The sequence below is a fragment of the Brachyistius frenatus genome, unplaced genomic scaffold, assembly GCF_029030835.1.
Source record: "Brachyistius frenatus isolate BFR_SWC_R1_liver_20210118 unplaced genomic scaffold, ASM2903083v1 Contig_96, whole genome shotgun sequence".
Classification (NCBI taxonomy): Eukaryota; Metazoa; Chordata; class Actinopteri; family Embiotocidae; genus Brachyistius; species Brachyistius frenatus.
Window position 1 is genome coordinate 844,942 of NW_027210695.1, and position 18,772 is coordinate 863,713.

The window sequence follows — 18,772 nt, forward strand, 5'->3', positions numbered from 1 at the left end:
GGACCGCGTTAAAATGTCCGGTCACAAAGTCAGACTACTCGGAACCAGTGATCAGACCCACTCGCTGTACAAAATCTGAGAGCTCACATGCATAACAGTCTCATTATTCAGAGGCAGCATTGCATAACATTAATGCGAGGTGACCTTTCCATTTGTCTGCAGCAGACGCTGCTGCATGTTGTATTTTTATTCCTCTTTGTCGTGCTGTCTCAAACTCTTCAACAAATCAAAAGTGGCGTATGTATATTTTTGTAACACTTATCCATCCCCTTCTTTAAAAATTACCATACTCGGAAATGTGACACTAGACTCATGTTCGGTGGTGGCAACTGAGAGCAGGGATTAATTGAACAAAGCTTGTGAGAAGAAGCCCCAGTGCAGCGCGAGCGGGGCTCCGTTTTACTTGCGTGAGACGATTACTGAGCCGCCACATAAATGTAGAGACTCGGTGTCGAATGCATCCATGTCTGTTCTATGTGAAATCAGTAATGAGCCAGAAACTACCAGGAGAGACCAGCAGGCCAGCTCATTACCATGCATGGTATGAAAAAGCAGAGACGGCAGGGGGGTGGGAGCCCCAGGGGCAATATAGGAAAGGCAACCGGCTATATTGTCATTCTCAGGGGGGAGAGGGGGTACATAACTCGGGAGATGCTCTCGGGTAACGGCAACAATAAGGCAAGAGAGGATATTGCCACATGTAATGCTGTTCTTGATTGCGTTCCTGGCCATGTGAAGCTCAGCAGCGGCTCCATTTCCATGGAGCTCCGAATGCAGCAGGTTTGTCGAGAGATGAGCCGTGGAGAATGCATTGTGCAAGAACAATCGTCGACGATCTATTTCTGCCCACGACACACAGATTAGATAATCAAAAGTGGGCATGTTTTTTATGGGAGAAGAAATGGAAATGTCAATACACTTACTCAGGATTTCTACATGGACAGTGGGGAGAGACTAATGTGCGGCAAGATCCGTGTACATTATTTTTTTGAGTTATTATATTTTCCACGGCATTCGCCCTCGCACACATAAAGCCTGCTGTTGTGAGTTGGCAGCGTTTCACCAGAGATGACTCGCCTGCCATATGTTGGCTAATATGTCTGTCTGTTGATTATAGCTTGTTTCAGGGCTGCTGCAAATGTCCTTGGTGCCCAGTAAAAAAAATGTTTGTCATGTATGAGCTAACAGACACCTGGGACTATTTCCACGAGGAGAGAGCAAAAGAGGTGTAATGTCTTACAAGCTGTGATGTGTTTCCTGCCATGATTTTTTTTTTTTTTTTTTTCAGGAAAAGATGATAATAATGACGGTATTTTTAGATCAAGGTTGCAGCTAATGGCACATATGCATGCCGGTATTGGAAACGCATCTGATGTTACTGAAACTATAATAAATCCCTATTGAGAGCTAGACTAATGAAATTGTACTAGGAGTTTTAGCAGCTCATACTACTGCTCTACTTCTGACAAGCAATTAGAAATATGGAAATCTGCTAATTAAAGCCAAATCAACCGAGGATTGAGAGATGCAGGATTTTTCTTTTCCAGTCCTGGGTAAATTATTTGTATGAAACAAAATCTTTTCATGAGAAGCGAGCTGGCAGGTGTTTGAGTAGCTAGCGTGATGCCGTTTGTCAAGTCGTAGCTGCTGTAGGGTGCCTCTATGACATGAGAGAATTGACTCGTCCCCCTTACCTTTCCAGCTTGCTTGAGGACATTGTTCAGTCATTACTGGCTCAGTTCCAGAGGTTTTTTTTTTTTTGCATCCCAGAAGGCTTGTGATATTTTCCAGACAAGGCCGACTTCTGAACTGTCAGCTACGGTTCGAAGTCTATAAGATACTCGGCAGAAGGCTAAAACATGCTTCGAAATGTGTTTATCTAACTGATATTTGGGTCGAATGTGGCAGGTTACAGCGACTCGTTGGCTGGGCTTCCTACCGGAACAGCAGAGGTCGTATCTGACACTGTCATTTTTCACAGATGGTGTGGAGGATGCCACGGCAAAGTAGCTGGAATATCAACAGACTCATCTCGTGAGCATCCTCTGAAGAGGTGGGAGGGGGGGGGTTGTAGCTGGACAGAGGGCACCTTTTTAAAATTACATTCCTGCAATGCTGAAGATAATTTGTGGTGAATCAGTACGAATATCATTTCTCTTAAGTGGTATCTAAAGGTCACGGTGAAAGAAAGACGTGAGCTTTTAGCTATCAAGACTCGAGTTGATTCATCAACGGACATAAAGAGGGAGTGACGCAGTTGCTTGATTTTTTTTTTTTTTAATTTGGTTGACCGACTAAGACCCGGACACAAGATGGAAAAAGTGTGGCCAAGATCACGCGCCCCCCTCGCTGTATTCTTATTAACAACAAACAAGGGCATGTAAATGTCTCCTGTGTACATTTTGATATTATTCCTTGCACCGTGACAATAGGCACCCTTCAGGTCCTTTTGGGGAACCTCTTAGTCGTCGACTGTTTACAGATTATCACCGCTTGTTTATCCGCCTGCTTGAATACCATTTCCTGCATGTTAACTCTCCATTAACGCCTCTTGTTTTGTGTCCACTTAACACGAGGGCTGCCCGAGAGGTTTGGGTTTGAGAGGCTTTGTCACACCTGCAAAGGAGAGGTTTGCCCTGCACTTATATCCACTCATGCAGAATGCTATTGTCTGACATTTAATGAGAAGCCACTGTCAAGTTTTTTTTTTTTTTCTTTCATGAGGATTTAATTATCCATTAGCGAATCCTAATCTCATCATGTTGGTGAGGCTTGTGCGCCACTGTGATCCTGGGAATTGTTTGGCAGGAAAAAAAGCTCCTGTTTGATTCTCCCATGGGTCCCATTAGGACCAAGATTAGGAGTGGTTCCAAGGTCCTTTTGTCAGCTTTAAATGGGAAAAATGATCCTACATGGAAACCCCTTGCATATGTCACATGCTCTCGAAATGATACCTCAGTTGGAGTGAGACTTCATAGTTGCTAAGGATGAGAGGCACCAACAACTGAGATCGTCTTGGTGAGCGAGAATATGGGCCGTCGTCATGAGCCCTCTGGTTCTGTAGTTTTGGCGTCAGGTCCAAGGGTTCTCTGTGGGCTTTGGGCTCCACCTTGGCTTTCAGTTTCTGGGAATTGGTTGCCATTATCATGGACAGAATTGGAGTCAAGGTTTTGCTGATGATGTCTTTGTGTGACCTTCAGCACAAACAGTTGTGCAGCAGAGATGAAAGCAACTCTGATCGGTCTTGGTATTTCCACGTCTGAGGGCTCGGTACTCTGCAGGATAGCGGTGGTTTGCCTCCTTTGCTCTGTGAGTAACTTGAAGTCAAGGTGTCTCCTTTGCAACAAATTTGGATCCCACTCTTATACGGTGACTGGACAGGTGTACAAAGGCAAGAAAGGAAGCTGGTTTTGAATGTTTTACTCACTCTTTCAATCCCATCAGAAGAGACTGTCTGAAAATAGTTAACCCCATATTTAACTGATGCATCTTGCCTTTATCCAGTGTTTACCTTTGGGCCTTTTGGAACCAGGATCGACAGTCGGCCGAGCGCTACCCATAAGGTAGCGTGTGAGATTGACAACTGGATGCTGGGATCGTGCTGGACTCTGTTGGTTCAGAGGAAGATGGGCTCAGTTTCCCCGGTGACCTCTTTTCAGCTCTTAGTCATGGTTCTGACATCTTGTTCAAGACTGAACGAATGAAATTGTAGATGGAAGCAGCCAAGAATTGCTTCCCTCAGAGGGAGCCTTGACGCTCCCTTTTAAGTTGGACCAATGTTTTTTTGTTTTTTTTGAAGTTGAAAGAAACCAGTTGTTCTGACCTGGATAGCTCCAGGATATTGCTGGTGGAGGTATCCCCCCTGGGTTTCCCTCCATGTCGACATCCCAGAGAATATTCTACAGAATTTGAGAGGGATCACGCATCATTTCTGGGCAGAGAACACCCCGGCATTACCCAGGTAGAGCTCATGATCGTGGCCGGTGGAAGACATGTGGCCTACTTTTGTTTATCCGAATTCCCAATAAATGACTGTAAATGGATGGATAAATGACTGTGATCGCTCACAGTATAAATGTTTACACGGAATCTCTCCTGGGTGTCTGTCAAGTTCTATAACTCAGTCTGATACCCCCGAGACAGTGGGAAGAGCTCGAGGAAATGAATGCAAATTTGTAATTAAACTCCAGCTCAAGATTCGGATTGTTTAGTAGCCATCTTTCTTCAGGACACTGATAGGGTGTGTCTGTTCGATGGTTATCAGGACACTTTTCATTTCCTGCTGAACATTTTTTCCATTTCTGTGTCTTTGTCAGAATCCCTGTCTGAATAAAAGCCCTACTGGGGAGCAGTTTACACATGCTTGGGATAAAATGAGCCAATATTTACCAAAGCAGGAACTTAACCTCACAGTGGAGTCCAAAAAGAAACGAGATTGTCTCGGTGAGGAAAAGACTTTCATTTTGTTTACCTACCACAAATGATATGAGCCACTGTTAACCTGCCCACATCATCATATTGGATTAAAACTGGTGTAACAATACCACTTCATTTGTCAGAAAGCTGACAATAGAGAAGCTCTGATCTTAAGATGAGCAAGTGAAGAAGAGATTTCATTATTTATTTACTAAATAATAATATACTAAAAGGTGCACTTAATGAACCCACACCCCCTGTGGACCGGCTTTACTGCTGCAATGATAGGTTTTGGATTCCAGTCATGCTCCTGTGCAAACACCAAGTAAACAAAGGCCTAATCCTGCATGCTCCCATGGAGAGGGTCAGCAAAGAAAAGTCGTGTAATCATCGTAAGCCGGGGGCAGGTGCCTTGGGCTTTGCCTGGTATCAGTGCTTGGAGATGGGGACTGGGGATCTGGACACTAGAGAGGCAGTCAAATGTGTCTGTTGGAGATGAAGGCTCCACAGCTGCCACATCTGGGAACAATATTTCCAATATTTATGCATGAAGCCACATCGACAGAAAGCCAACACTTGTCATCTTTCCCCGACAAAACTGCTGACCTGTGTAAGTGATTATTCAGCAGTTACTGTAATTGAATTAAAAATGCAGCAGTTTGACTTTTACTTCCGTAATGTTATTCTGGTTTACTCTGAGGTCAACTGACCAGCTGGCAGTCCACCACAAAAAACAAAGTGAGGACAGAAGTTGTGGGGAAAAAAATGGTGAGGTTGGTCCTCTCTGATTCCCAAAGGTCATAAGTAATTTTCAGCTCTAGTGAGCCAGCTCCAGGAATACCCAAGTCTGAACACAGAACAATACTAAAGCTCATTTATTCATGTCCTCCCATGGCAGCAACAGACTTGCCACACTTTTTTTTTCCCTACTAAACAAAAAGGGCAACGTTAGGAATTACTGAATCCTCTGACGAACATTTTAAATCATTGAGTTAAACGGCAAAAGATTCAGAATGGTAAAGACAAACATCTAATCTATTTAATATATGTCAAATGTTGAGAGTCTGTTAATCAATTAAGAAGTGTGATGAATATTCAGATTGGTTTTTTTCCTGATTTATTTCCTCTCTCGGGATAATAACGGAGGTGTCACTCACGCTCTGATTGGGCTCTGTCAGATGCACTACCACTGACTGCAGTAGTACTGACACTTGCTGGAAAGCTCCATGATTGATAGTTTTGCTAAGAGTGCTACTGCTGCTCCCCCCAGGCGATGGCAATTGCACTCCTGCTCAGCAGGCTGCAGTGCCAGTGTTTCCACCAGTCAACACTAAAGCAAAGACGTTATTCTTCAGTTCAGTACAACTTCCTGAGTATTTCTTGCGGTCTCTTTATGAGATGAAGCTGTTTAAGCAGCAGAATGAAACGCGACAACCTGATGGTAGAAATAAAGCACATCACTGTTTTGTTTTTTTTCCTTGAAAGCAGCTGTATCTGCTGTAGGATAGTCATGTGTGAATGGAAGCTTCAAAAACCAAGTCCGGGTTCCCCTGAGACCTTTTTTTTTTTTTTTTTTTTTTTTTTTTAAACTATGGCTGTCCGCATTGAGCGTAAAAAGATTTGTGCATCTTTTGTAGACTCTAGCCGGGGCGCAGCTTCTGCTGAGTCGTGGCAGAGATGTCAGATGTGGGACAAGGCTTATGGCAGCCAGAGGTGGACAAAGAGCAGCTGAGGGAGTTGACTGCGTCCACTGTGCAATGACCATCAATACTGATCCACTTTATTTCTCTAATCCACTTGGCTCAAGCAAGCAACAAGTGGGTCCCAGTTGTATGGTTAGTGTTTTTGAATGTAAATTGGTGGACTTAAATATTTTATGGGGATTAGGCCAGCTTAGCTCCATGCCTAATGCAATGATTAGGGATTTCTGGCACAGCCGATAAGTGAATGTTCACTAGTGACTCAGCGACTGGGCTCAATGGTTAAAGACCTGGTGTCAAAATGGCAAAGTCTTGGGGAAGATGGCTTTCCAGCGGCAAAAGTGTCATCTATAACGCTTAATTAAATTTGCTTTATATGGTTATAGATCAGATTGTTCGTTAGTCAAACCCAAATCAAAAGAGGAACTTAAACAAATTATGATTAAGACTGTCTAAATATAATCTAAAAAATAAAATGTAGAGGAGTAATGACCAATGGCCCCCAAAATGCTTCAAAGAGTTGTGACCGCGCTCGAGACGCGGAGCAGACCAACCAAATCACCCCTCAAAGCAAAGGACGAAATAACATGCAGAACTCGGCTGTACTTTTCAAAATCAAAGCAAGGTCTGCAACATGAATGTTTAAGGTTAAAAGTGAGAACTAGTGGGTCACTTGGGGATCAAAAGAATGTTATAGTATATGAAGAGAATTTTCAAAGTGCAAGTTGGACATGGACCCTTTGAAGATAAAATGTCAGTTTCAATTTTGTCAATAATTCCTTTTTAAAGTCTTTATAAAACTCCTGGTAAAACAGACTGTGCGGTGTATAATTACCCTCTCCCCCCACACACACACACACACGCTTTTTAAGAATGTATGCACCGCCGTTGCAGAATTTTTAAAAGGAGTACTGATTATTAAAACACCCATCAACTGCAAATATTAGGGGTTGGAAACGCATGCAGATGACAGAATAAATGAAAAGACAGTAATTCAAGTCCCAAGCTAGTCATTAGGCATTATGTGGTCGAAAATGTATCCATCAAAAGTGGATGGGCAGACAAAAGCCTGGAATATAGTGCAGCTTTGATCATGAAAAAAATAAATGCCACATTGACAACAGTGGGGATGTACATGGTTTGAAATGACAGCAAAGCTTTTTTTTTTTCATAAATCACAGATTTCTACCTGGAAAAATTGGTTGCTACGACTTGTTTTTAATTTTTTTATTCTTGAACTCCAACTTTTGTAGGTTTCAATAATAGCCTTTGGAAACACTTAATGAACTAATTTGTTTAGCATGTAAACCACCTTTGTTTTAGTCTCATTTTTCAATAAACTATTCCTGTGCATTAAGATTGTAGCAGATGTCTAATGGGGAGATGCTATTTATGCACTGACTACAAAACATATATGTGCCAGATATCTGTTTCTAACTTCCAGGTGAAGTGGTGTACAGCCAAAATTGTCACTGTTATTTGATGAATCGCTTTTAGACGTGCTAAAAGCTGGTTTACAACGGAAAAGGTCACGCTGCTCGCGCTGATGGTTTATTTATTTTTTTAAATCTATCTCCGGATCATTATTTCTCTCTGCTCACACCATTAAATGTTAAAAGATGGCATTGAATATTTCACTGAATGTCACTGAAACTAACTATGCTGTGCCGCTGACATCAACACAGTCATTTGATATTTCCATTTTTTTTTTTTTTCCCCTGGGTTTTTGGATCATTTACATTTTTGTTCAATCTTGAAGGGAAAGGATTGGGAAGGCTTTGAGATGGGACAATAAGCGACACATTCCCAAACTTAAGAGCGTAATAATGTTTTATCCACAACCCTATTGTACACGCCATTCAACAGTGTTCAGATGAATAAAAAGGTGAAGCTTTTGCACCTTTATTACAAATCTTCTCTTCTGTTTCTGTTCTCTCGTAGGTTCCATCTGAGTAGGAGGTGGCAACAAAAGACCAAATGCCATGGATGTATTCAATTTCACGTATGGGAATGCCTCTGAAGGCAATGAGACAGACGTCGTGGCAGAGAGCGAAAGCCCCTACAAGACTGTGGAGGTGGTGTTCATTGTGTTGGTGGCTGGTTCCCTCAGTTTGGTTACAGTTATTGGAAATATCCTGGTCATGCTTTCCATCAAAGTTAACAGGAACCTACAGACTATCAACAACTATTTTTTATTCAGCCTTGCATGTGCTGACCTAATTATCGGACTGTGCTCTATGAACTTGTACACAGTCTATATAGTAATAGGCTACTGGCCTCTGGGGCCGGTGGTGTGCGACTTGTGGTTAGCCTTGGACTATGTTGTCAGCAACGCGTCTGTCATGAACCTCCTCATCATAAGCTTTGACAGATACTTCTGTGTCACCAAGCCCCTCAGCTACCCTGTCAGACGAACCACCAAAATGGCAGGGATGATGATTGCCGCTGCCTGGGTGCTGTCTTTCATCCTCTGGGCGCCCGCCATTCTCTTCTGGCAGTTCATAGTCGGCGGGCGCACCGTGCCTGAGAAGGAGTGCTACATCCAGTTCTTCTCCAACGCCGCCGTGACTTTCGGCACAGCCATCGCCGCCTTTTACCTGCCCGTCATCATCATGATCCAGCTGTACTGGCAGATTTCCAGAGCGAGCAAGAGCCGCGTGAAGAAGGACAACCGCAAGCCATCAGGGGCCAACCCAGAACCTCAGTCGCCTGTCCAGAGGAGGAACAACACACCAAAACCCAACAATAACAACGTACCAGGGGAGGACGCGGGGCACTCCCAGAACCAGAACGCTGAGGACGATGGAAAGCTACAGAACGGCAAAGGGCCTTCTTCCCCCACTGCTGAGGGAGAAACTGAAGGTGACGATGTGGCGAGGGAGAACTGCACTCCTGGAGAGGAGAAGGAGAGCTCCAATGACTCGACATCCGGCAGCGTGGCTGCCTCCAACCAGAAAGACGAGGAACCAATACCGTCCACAGCCAACTCCAGCGCAGAGACGAGCCAGCCAATCCCACGTCAGCGAGCCAAAGCCGGGGGCTCCAAGCTGACCTGCATCAAGATCAAGACGAAATCCCCCAAAGGCGACTGCTACACACCATCCAATGCCACCGTGGAGATTGTCCCGACCTCCGAGCGTCAGAACCACGTGGCACGCAAGATTGTGAAGATGACGAAGCAACCTCCAAACAAGAAGAAGAAGGTGGCGCCGTCACGGGAGAAAAAAGTCACCCGCACCATAATGGCCATCCTGGTAGCTTTTGTAGCCACCTGGACTCCTTATAATGTGATGGTGCTTATTAACACCTTTTGCTCCAGCTGCATCCCCAACACCGTATGGACTATTGGTTACTGGCTGTGCTACATCAACAGCACCATCAATCCAGCCTGCTACGCCCTCTGCAATGTCACATTTAAGAAGACATTCAAGCATCTTCTCTTGTGCCAATATAAAAATAGTAGGTCGGCCAGATAAATACGGGCCACCTGGAAGGAACCATTGAAGTATGAGTTGCCTGTGTATTTGTGGGTATGTGTGTATCATCCATGTATATTTGTGTGTGTGTGAGAGAGAGTATGAAAGAGGTTCGTAACCATGGTCAAGACTGCGAGAGTACGTTTTGAAATCACTTTCCATCATTTTATCGTTAGTTTTCCAATTTTTCTCTCCATAACCGGTTGTAGCACTTTACACAAATTCAACCGAAGCCAGTTGCATTGAAATGTGCTGTGCAGACGAAGCGTAGATAAGGAAGGTCGTACAAAATTCAGTTACATTGAGCGCTGCGTGCGCCGAAAAAACCCAATGAGGGTGCGTGTAAAGCAGGAAACACTGAGCAGATAAAAAAAAAATTTAAAAAAAAAATTACCATAGATAAAGAGCAGAGGAAGATCTTCGCTGTACGAAAAATATGAGACAACTTCAAAAATGGGAAAATAGGGCTGACTGATTTTACAAACCACAGAAGTTTGAAGTTCAGTGAAGATACCTGTAGATAACTGTACATATCGGTGTATATTCTATTTGTGTGCGCACATGTAGGTGTGCGCTGACTCTGCTTTACTGTGCACACCCACTTGTGCCCCTCTGCCTGCCTTCTTCTCTCTGTCTGTGATCATCATCATCATCACGGCACTTCCAACCAGCAACATGTAGAATCAATTTTATGTAGATTGCCTCTGACACGGTCATATCAGGGCTTGAAGCTCTCCCATCTAACAACAAGCCCCAGAGGGAATGAGTTGCCATCAATGCATAATAGAAAAATATATTAAAGTTGCACTTGTCAACTTTGCATGCTGGCAGGAACAACTCGGGTATTTTTTAAATATCTGTCTCCAAATTTCTGCCTCCGTGCCAAAACCTTGGGGGTGTTTGTGCTCGCAGCATGGAAATATCACGTGTTAAAGAAAAAACTCACACTGTAAGTAAAATATTTTTTTGACCAGCTATTTAGTTACCCAAAAGATAAAAATGTACTCGACTACAAAACTTAAATTGGACCAATTGGATAAATCCATGATTCTACTAATTGAATGGAACTGCTTGGTATTTTGGGAAATATGCTCTTCAGAGTTAGAGGAGGTTGATACCATCATGTGTCAGCTGGGACCAGGAGAGGGTTATCTTAGTGTAGCATAAAGAGGGGACACCGGGGGAGGGAGAGGGGGCATCGTGAATCAATTTCACCAGCTTCTCTAATGCTCTCTGATCGACACGCTTTATCTGGTTTCTGTTTTTGTCTACAATAAAACACACGATAATTTGTATCTTGAGGGGTTATGTATGGGACTATTTCTTTGACTTGGTCTGAGGAAGTCAGTGCACCCAGCCACTGAGTAGTCCCTCGCATAGACCCTGCAAAACGTGGAATTACACCCACCAGTCTAGTAAGGACAGCGTGTCAAAACGCATGTATTTTTGTGGCGGAAAACAACACGTAAACACCAAAAAACTCACCAAAACACACGTCGTCTCGGATCCTGCAACTTAATCCACAGCTTTTGTACTTGGTCTCCTGACCCCTCTTAGCTGATGTTTATCACCTGTCGACCTGTCTCAGTCGAACGTGCATGTTCTTCTCACGCTGTCCTCTACTGGACCTGCGGGTGTATTGCACTATTTGCCGTGCTACTGAGCTGCAAAACGACAGCTGCAGTTCTCACATTTTGTATTTTGTATGGATTAATATTGTATTGTTGCTGAACACAGCCTGTCATGTATCGTCATAGTGAACAACCAAATAGCTGTAACTGTAAAAACAACAAACAGTCCCTACAAAAGCTATGATTGAACAGAAAAAAAGAGATTGTTCAGTTGCACTCCTTGAGTTGCCTTCCACACATCACTTCAGCTTTTCCTGCTGACAGGATGTCAAAGGTTTATTTTATTGCAACTATTAAGATATTTATGTTTGCTGTTAAGTTATTCACCACTCCGAAGAACCCTTTTACTCACAGTGAAACAGGTGGTTGGAGCTCAGAGCTGTCCTTTATTACTGTGTGTGTGTGTATTTGACGTCATTTGATCCTGCTGATTAGTGGATTGATGTTTCAACCTGTACTGTGCTGGAGATGATCATGAAGACTTGTGTGTGTGTGTGTGTGTGTGGTGACGTGTGTTTGTGCGCTCCAAGAGTGGAGTTTACTTCTGATCACAGGTCGCATCCTTGTGATTTCAAAAAGGGCTACTTCTGCGTCTTTAAATCATTTTTGTGATCCATCCTCATTTTCTTAAAATGTATTTCACAATTAACATTTTCGTTAATTAATTGTCAGAAAATCATCATCCTGAAATTCAAATTGATAAGTAGTGGGGTTTATTTTTTAATAATGGAGAAATGGGAAAACATCAATTTCCTGTTAGACATGTTCTGTGTTCATGCATGTCATCCATCATTTCAGCCTGTTGGACAGTTCTGCTACAGTAATGTATGCTCACCAGTTGGCGTGATAAATATGCAGGAGCGGTTGCCACAGAGGCTGGTAGGGGGGCTTTGCAGAGAATTAGACCCGCACCGAACAGCTCCTCAAGGCTGTCTCGCTTTAAAGAGAGATCTGGGACAGATCCCGTAATGAAAACTCACCATGGGGCTGATCAGATTACGGGACGATGTGGAACACCTACATTTGAGATTAAAGACTGCCCATTACACGCTCAGCTTGTGCTTTGCACGCAACACGTCCATGCCCCACTTAGTGCTCCACTCAGTCCTGATCCTGTTATAGTCTCCGACTCTTATAAGGTCATGAATGTAATGTAAATATCGTGTGTACTTTTCCTTTCTCCTGCTCCAATTATCGCCTTCCTTCCTGTTGCGTGAAGCCGTGCACTTGATATATGTGCAGAGCTACAACAGTGCAGAATAAACATCCTCTCCCATTTTACACCGGTGGTGGAAGAAGCATTCGGACTCTTCATCAGTAAGAGTTGAAGGAAAAATACTCTGCAAGTCTTGCGTTCAGAATTTCCCTTAAAGGGGCATTCCACTGATTGTAAAAGGTCCAAGTAAATTTACTGGTCAGTCAGAACTGCAGTGTCTATCAATTCTTCCTCTGTGGTTTCCATCTGATCTGATAAAAATTACTCCAGTGATGTCACTCAGGTGACCAGGCTTCAGCTTGGAAGTGCACACCTGAAACGATTAGTTAAATAATTAACCCATCGATTGATATAAATTTCATCGGCCAAGACTTTTAGAATTAATTAATTAGTAGAAAATCATGGATAGATCAATTGGTAATTAAAGTTGTTAGTTGCAACTGTATAAAAGTGCTGTACTAAATCACTGTAGTACACCTTTCAGTGATCAATAGATGTACTTATACATAAAGTTTAGTCTTTTACATACTTTATTGATGGGACAGTAATACACTCTTTAGATGCACAAAATGCAATATGTGGCTCCATATGGGATTTAGTATCAATCTCTACATACGTGATAGAATTATTAAGTAGCCTAAAATAGAAAAAAAAACGAGTAAAAGTACCTCCAAAGTTTAGTTAAGTACATCGTGGTTTTTGTACAGCAGTTTCAGCAGGACAGCGAGGCATCCATCCCAGTTCACCATCCAACCATCCGTCACGGTGATAAGTGGAGCCACGTCTGTCCGACATCTGTCACACATCTCAGCAGTGACTAAAGAGCCTTCCAGAATATCTGATTAATCTCAGTTTAAACTGTCATTTGAGCGATGCCAGCAGGGAAGTAAGTGGCTCGCGCTGTGGTCCGGGGGTCTCGGTCTGAGCAGCTGCTCGGGTGTTTGATGGAAGGTGACGGCAGTTTATCACCTGCTGGTGAGCTAAAAGGGTGAGATGCAACCCCCCTCCCCCCACCAAAAAAAAAAAAGATAAAAAAAATAGTGCTCACTGTGTTCATTCCCTGCACTTTGGACGTCAGTTTTCGTAAACTGTGTCACACACACCCCAAGTCTCGTTGCCAAGCTGTTGAGCAAAAAAGGCCTTCTTGTATCGGGCCCTGCCTCTGGACAATGTGGTGACAGCGAGAGGAGCGTCGTTGGGTGTCGGTGAAAGAGTACAGTGAGGGAGAGAGAGAGCCAGCTGACGGCCCCAAGGTGCAGCCTGCACGTATGAAACAGATAAGCGTGCCTTTGTAGTCATGGTACGAGCGGGGTTGAGAAAGGAGGGGACAGAGTGTGGGTCTGTCGGGGACAAAATCCAAAGCGCAGAGGATCCCGCTTGCATGTGCACCATGTTTGGAGAAGTCACAGCGATTCTGGGCAGGTCAGCCAAAGGTTTTTGCTGCAGGAATTTCAGTGTCCCAGACGAAACCTGCCGCCTGGTGTAAACACAGCGTGATGCCAAACTGTTTACCGTCCCTTCTGCACTTTTATTGTTCAAACAGAAATCGGTCGTTTCTCGCTTTGCAGCGAACGCGGTCATAACCTTAACATTTCACGAGTCCACTCGAATGCATGTATGCACACCCATAATGTGACGTTCATCTGTCCAACGTGGCTAAAACAAACATTAGTCTGCATTTGTAATCAACAGATCATAATGTGCCGTCAGAGCTAGCGGGGCTCCTGTTCATACGGCTTGTGTCAAAGGGCTACACTCCTTTTACGGAGTACATACGGACTACATGTGACATGTAACGTTGGTCAGAGACGACTTCAAATTCAAGGTTTCTCTGGCTTCACTCTGGCGACTGTCGCCGAGAGGAATCTCAACACTCTTGTGCAGCGGCGCAGACGTGAAAAAGCAGCAGCTCGTCCACGCTGCGAGACGGAAAAGTTTAAAAATATATATATCGCCGGATTGTACAGAGCAATTTGAAGTGCCTTACCCGGAGTGACATCAACAAATTGCTCTCTTATCCTTAAAAATCTCTGTTGTGTGTCTGAGTGTCCGTGCTGAAAGTTGCAGCTTGTGCTACGGTGTGGTGCGCGTTACAGAGTGTGTTATTCAAGCCTGCGTTATTTTTCCTTTTCCCGGCTCTGAGCTCCCATTACTGTAATTTCCATCCTAACAGCGGTCGCCTGATTGCAGAGGCAATGAAAGTTTGGACCGAACAATCTCAAACGATCATCTCCACGCCTTTTGAAATAATTGATCAAAAACTGTACCAGTGTACAGCCGCCACGGCGACACATTTCAACACTATCTTGCAGGCACAGTGGGCCGTTTGGGTTGATTTTTTTTTTTTCCACGTGTGTGTGTGTGTGTGTGTATTCTCATTTGTCATATCGGAAATGTTGTGCTTTCCTCTGGAAACCCTGCGTGTCTGTGATTATGTCGAGATCAGTGCTGTCATTTAGTGTGTGTGTGTGTGTGTGTGTGTGTGTGTGTGTGTGTGCATGCAGCTTGCTGTGTGGTGTTTAATTTTTATGAAATGGCATTCTCAGCATGAAGACATCAGATTGGACAAAACATCATGCCGCACATCAGGGAAGATGCACACGGTGTGATTGTCTCAGTCATCACTCCTTCCTCTTCAAAGTCGTACAATAGTAACAAGGTTCCAAAGACTCAAGTTAGACACGCCACTGGAATATATGTAGATACATGACATCATACATTTTTTATCACATTTTGTAAATCTGCTTGTCTCATCATTGTACAAATGTAGTATTACAAACTGAAATTATAAAAAATGATCAGTGTACAGCAAGAGTTTCCTTTCCTGCTTTGAAAATGTCATATCAAATCTACATAGAAATGAATATTAAGGATTATGAAAAGTGTTTCAAAGAGAATATTATTATAAAGGTGGACGCTATCAATATATGTGCATTTCTGGAGTTCATGATTTGCCAAGAACTGGATTGCTGCTTTGCAAAATGAGCAACTGGATCCAAACTTTTCCACATTGGCGCAGCGTTCAATGGGGGTCTGAAGAGTGACTTTTTGCAGCCAGAAAAGAGAACGAGAGAGAGAGAGAGAGAGGAGAAAAAGGAAAAAAAAAGAAGAGCAAAGCTTGGAAAGCCAGGAAGAGAACAAGAGCTTAAACTAGTTTCAGTGTGGCCCAGAAGCCCCGAGGAAAGGGGCTTCATTTTGATTTCACCTGTAAATTTATGAGGCTTCACACTCACCTTGGGAAGGAGCCGCTCCGCCCTGCTATCTCACCGGACACACTTTATAACTTTTGCAATTTCAAAATCCTGGGGAGAAGTTTTTGTTGTTGTTGTTGTTGTTGTTGTGAAGCAGCCGTCGTGTTGAGCTGTGTGACCCGACCTGAACCTCCAAGGGGTCAAAAAAAAAACAAAAAAAAAACACCGGGATTTCAAATAAAAATCAGCAAATGGGAAAAAAAAAAAATACAAAAAAAAAAAAAAAAATAAAAGAGAAATCAGTAGCCTGCTGCAAGTGTTAAATGTACATTCAGGTGTTACTTTTTTTTATTTGCTTATGTATGTAGATGTTCATTGTGTATTCACTCACTGTGGCTTGTGGCTTCTCGCAGTAGGAAAAATGAATTTAACAGTCTATTGTTTGCATTGTATATATCTAGATGATAATACATTATATGTAATTCAAATGCGGTACATTTGAAATGTACATACACATGTTTAATAGCTACTATCTGAATGTTCTCCCTCCCCCAACAATCCCCCATTTACTCTCCTCCCCTTCCCCCACTATGATACTTCCTGTACAGTAACAATGGTATTGATTTATCCGTTTCGATGCATTCTTGATTGATTATTTGTTCTGGACAATGAATCTGAGTGTTATTATCACTGGCCACCTATGACACTGTAAGACGAACTGCATTAAGTGGTTACATTGTGCCATATTCTCTCCGAATGAAGTTCAAATAAAAATGAGATGTGTTTGAAATTTTGTTGTTGTTTTTTTTTTTTTTTTTGATTGACAGGAAGCTAAAGGTGAACGACAAAACACTTTGGGTATCTTTTCTAAGTTTTATTTTTTATATATATATTTTTTTTTTCATTTTTGGAAATGTACCAGGAAACAAAGGGAATGTTAACTCCAGTTGAGGACTACAATGTCAGGAGAGACAGAGAGGAACAATCAGTGGGTATAAATTGAGGTACAACAGAGCAGCAGGTGGAGAACAAACTAAAGACTGGACACGTGTACAGTTGCTGTTTCATGCAACTTTGTGGACAGAGCTAGCTTGTGTTTCTTCTGACTTGAAATTTGCCACAGTTTTTAATTGGAAGGAAAGAGTTGCAATTAACTTCAGCCACTCAAAAAATTGCAAATGTGACTTTTTTTTTTTTGCACAAATTAATTAAGTGAAGATGTTTACAGCTTCACTTTTAGCAAACTGCTTCATTAAGTCAGAGCATGGACCAAAGATTTCTCCAAATTAGGGTTAGGCTATGCAACTGTAAAACAAGTCCTAGGCAATTTGTTCTTAAGAAAATAATCCTAGAAATAACATAATTAGGTGAGAACACTAGTAAACAAATCTTCTCATTATTTGTCCCTACCTCTGAGGATTATATCTCCTATCGGAAACATACAAGTTGTTTCTTATCGGGCGCTAGAAAGAAGAAAAAGTAAAACACGTTGTCACTAAAAGTCATATTTCCACTGGTATTGTCAAAGCTATAGAGGCTCCTACTGTCAACCTACAGGACATATATAGAGGAACCATGTTGAAATGGGGCCAGTGGACGTCTTTCCACCGTCGTCTTCCTCTCCTCGCTGGCTCAAACATCCTCATCAGTCCATTTGGGTGCGCTCTCGCTTCTTGCCTTCCTTCTTTTGCTTCTTTGCATCTGCAAAAGAAAAGACACAAAAAAAGGTAAACCTCGCAGTCTTCACTTCAACGACTTTCCCTGCCAGAGGTGACGTCTTTGAAAATAAAAATAATCCCATTTGTCTCCGTGAAGAGAGGCTCCGCTTCAGATCGTGAGGAGTTTTAATCAGTTTGTTTTCTGCGAGCAGGTTTAGTGCGGTGACACTGCTTGCTGTTCCTCCTGCTTTCTCCTGGGGATTGATTTGGTGGACTGGTGCATGCCCCATGAAAAAACACTTTATCAACCTCCTGCAACAGTGGATTGCTACCTGGCAGTCATGACAGAAGCCACAGTGCATGGCTTCCCTTTCTGCTTCATGGCCTCTCCGCTCTAGTGAGCAGAAAGAGGGCACAACCTGCAGCGGTTTTGGCCAGCGAGCTTCTGGCTCGCTGTTTGTGCGACTGTCAATCTGCTGAGTTGTTTGTGTTTCTGTGTGTGTGTGTGTGTGTGTGTGTGTGTGTGTGTGTGTGTGTGTGTGTGTGTGTGTGTGTGTGTGTGTGTGTTAGCCAAATTGTCTTGTGTCTTATCTTCTGAAATCTCTGTTATTGTTTTTTTTATGCGTGTGCAGATGTTACGGGTCTTAAGAGTCCAAATATGCAAAATAAGATGAATCCCTGCCAACAGGCATTTTTACAGAAGTCATGTTGACACACCACAGCAAGAAAAGGTGTAAATAAAAAAGGGAATTCAACTTTGCGGTTCTATTTTGTGGCTCCTCATACTGACCCGGACAAGCTCTTCTGTGGCAGAGAAAGGCTTCAGCATTGATTGGGCACTACTCGTGAAGTGTACCCAATCGGATAACGTTGGGATCGGAACATTGCTCAACACCACAGAGGCGTGACTGCAGACAAGACCAGAGCCAAAGCAGCGCAATTTTAAATGAGTTAATATTATTGGCGAAAAATGCTAAGTATCGGCCCCGACTTTAAAGACATAACGATGTTACTTCTGAACAAAGCCAGCATACCCGTTTTCCTTTTTCAAGTCTTGGCTGTAGCTTTGTATTTAGTACACGGACGGAGCAGTGGCATTAATACTTACTTCACTCGCAGCAAGAAAGTGCTTCCTCAAAATGTAGAAAATGCAACTAAAAATGTTAGAAATGAATAAACGGGCTGTCACAATGTCGCGGCTTACTTGGACACTCGAATAGAACAACACCATTGTTAATGTTATTAACAACACCTGAGCTTTTCCTGCAATGACGAGTTGAAATGGCTGGTGTGAAAAAGGCTTGTTCTGAATAACAGGATGTATGCTGCACTCGTCTTCATCGCCCTTTTCAAAAGCATGTGCTTGTATTTCTTGGTACTACTAATCTCTAACTGCATGTACTGTTCTTGCGCAAGCTTTTCAGCTCATGACATGCCTGGATAATCCACACTCTTTTGTTTAGACCTTGTACGTGAGCCGAGGC

The 18,772-nt window shown here is 43.0% G+C and overlaps 2 protein-coding genes across 3 annotated transcripts in view; one reads left to right on the top strand and one right to left on the bottom strand.

The window, feature by feature from the left end:
• Positions 1–10,734, top strand: part of chrm2a (cholinergic receptor, muscarinic 2a) — a 68,401-nt gene extending 57,667 nt beyond the window's left edge. For both annotated transcript variants that reach the window (XM_069711049.1, XM_069711051.1), the window contains exon 3: positions 8,058–10,734. In XM_069711049.1, the coding sequence (XP_069567150.1) occupies positions 8,099–9,592 (1,494 nt within the window). In that variant the 5' untranslated portion in view covers positions 8,058–8,098 and the 3' untranslated portion in view covers positions 9,593–10,734. The remainder of the gene's footprint in view (positions 1–8,057) is intronic.
• A 5,755-nt stretch (positions 10,735–16,489) lies between these two features.
• ptn (pleiotrophin) overlaps positions 16,490–18,772 on the bottom strand; it is a 41,536-nt gene continuing 39,253 nt past the window's right edge. The window contains exon 5 of the mRNA XM_069711092.1: positions 16,490–17,331. Within this exon, the coding sequence (XP_069567193.1) occupies positions 17,276–17,331 (56 nt within the window). The 3' untranslated portion in view covers positions 16,490–17,275. The remainder of the gene's footprint in view (positions 17,332–18,772) is intronic.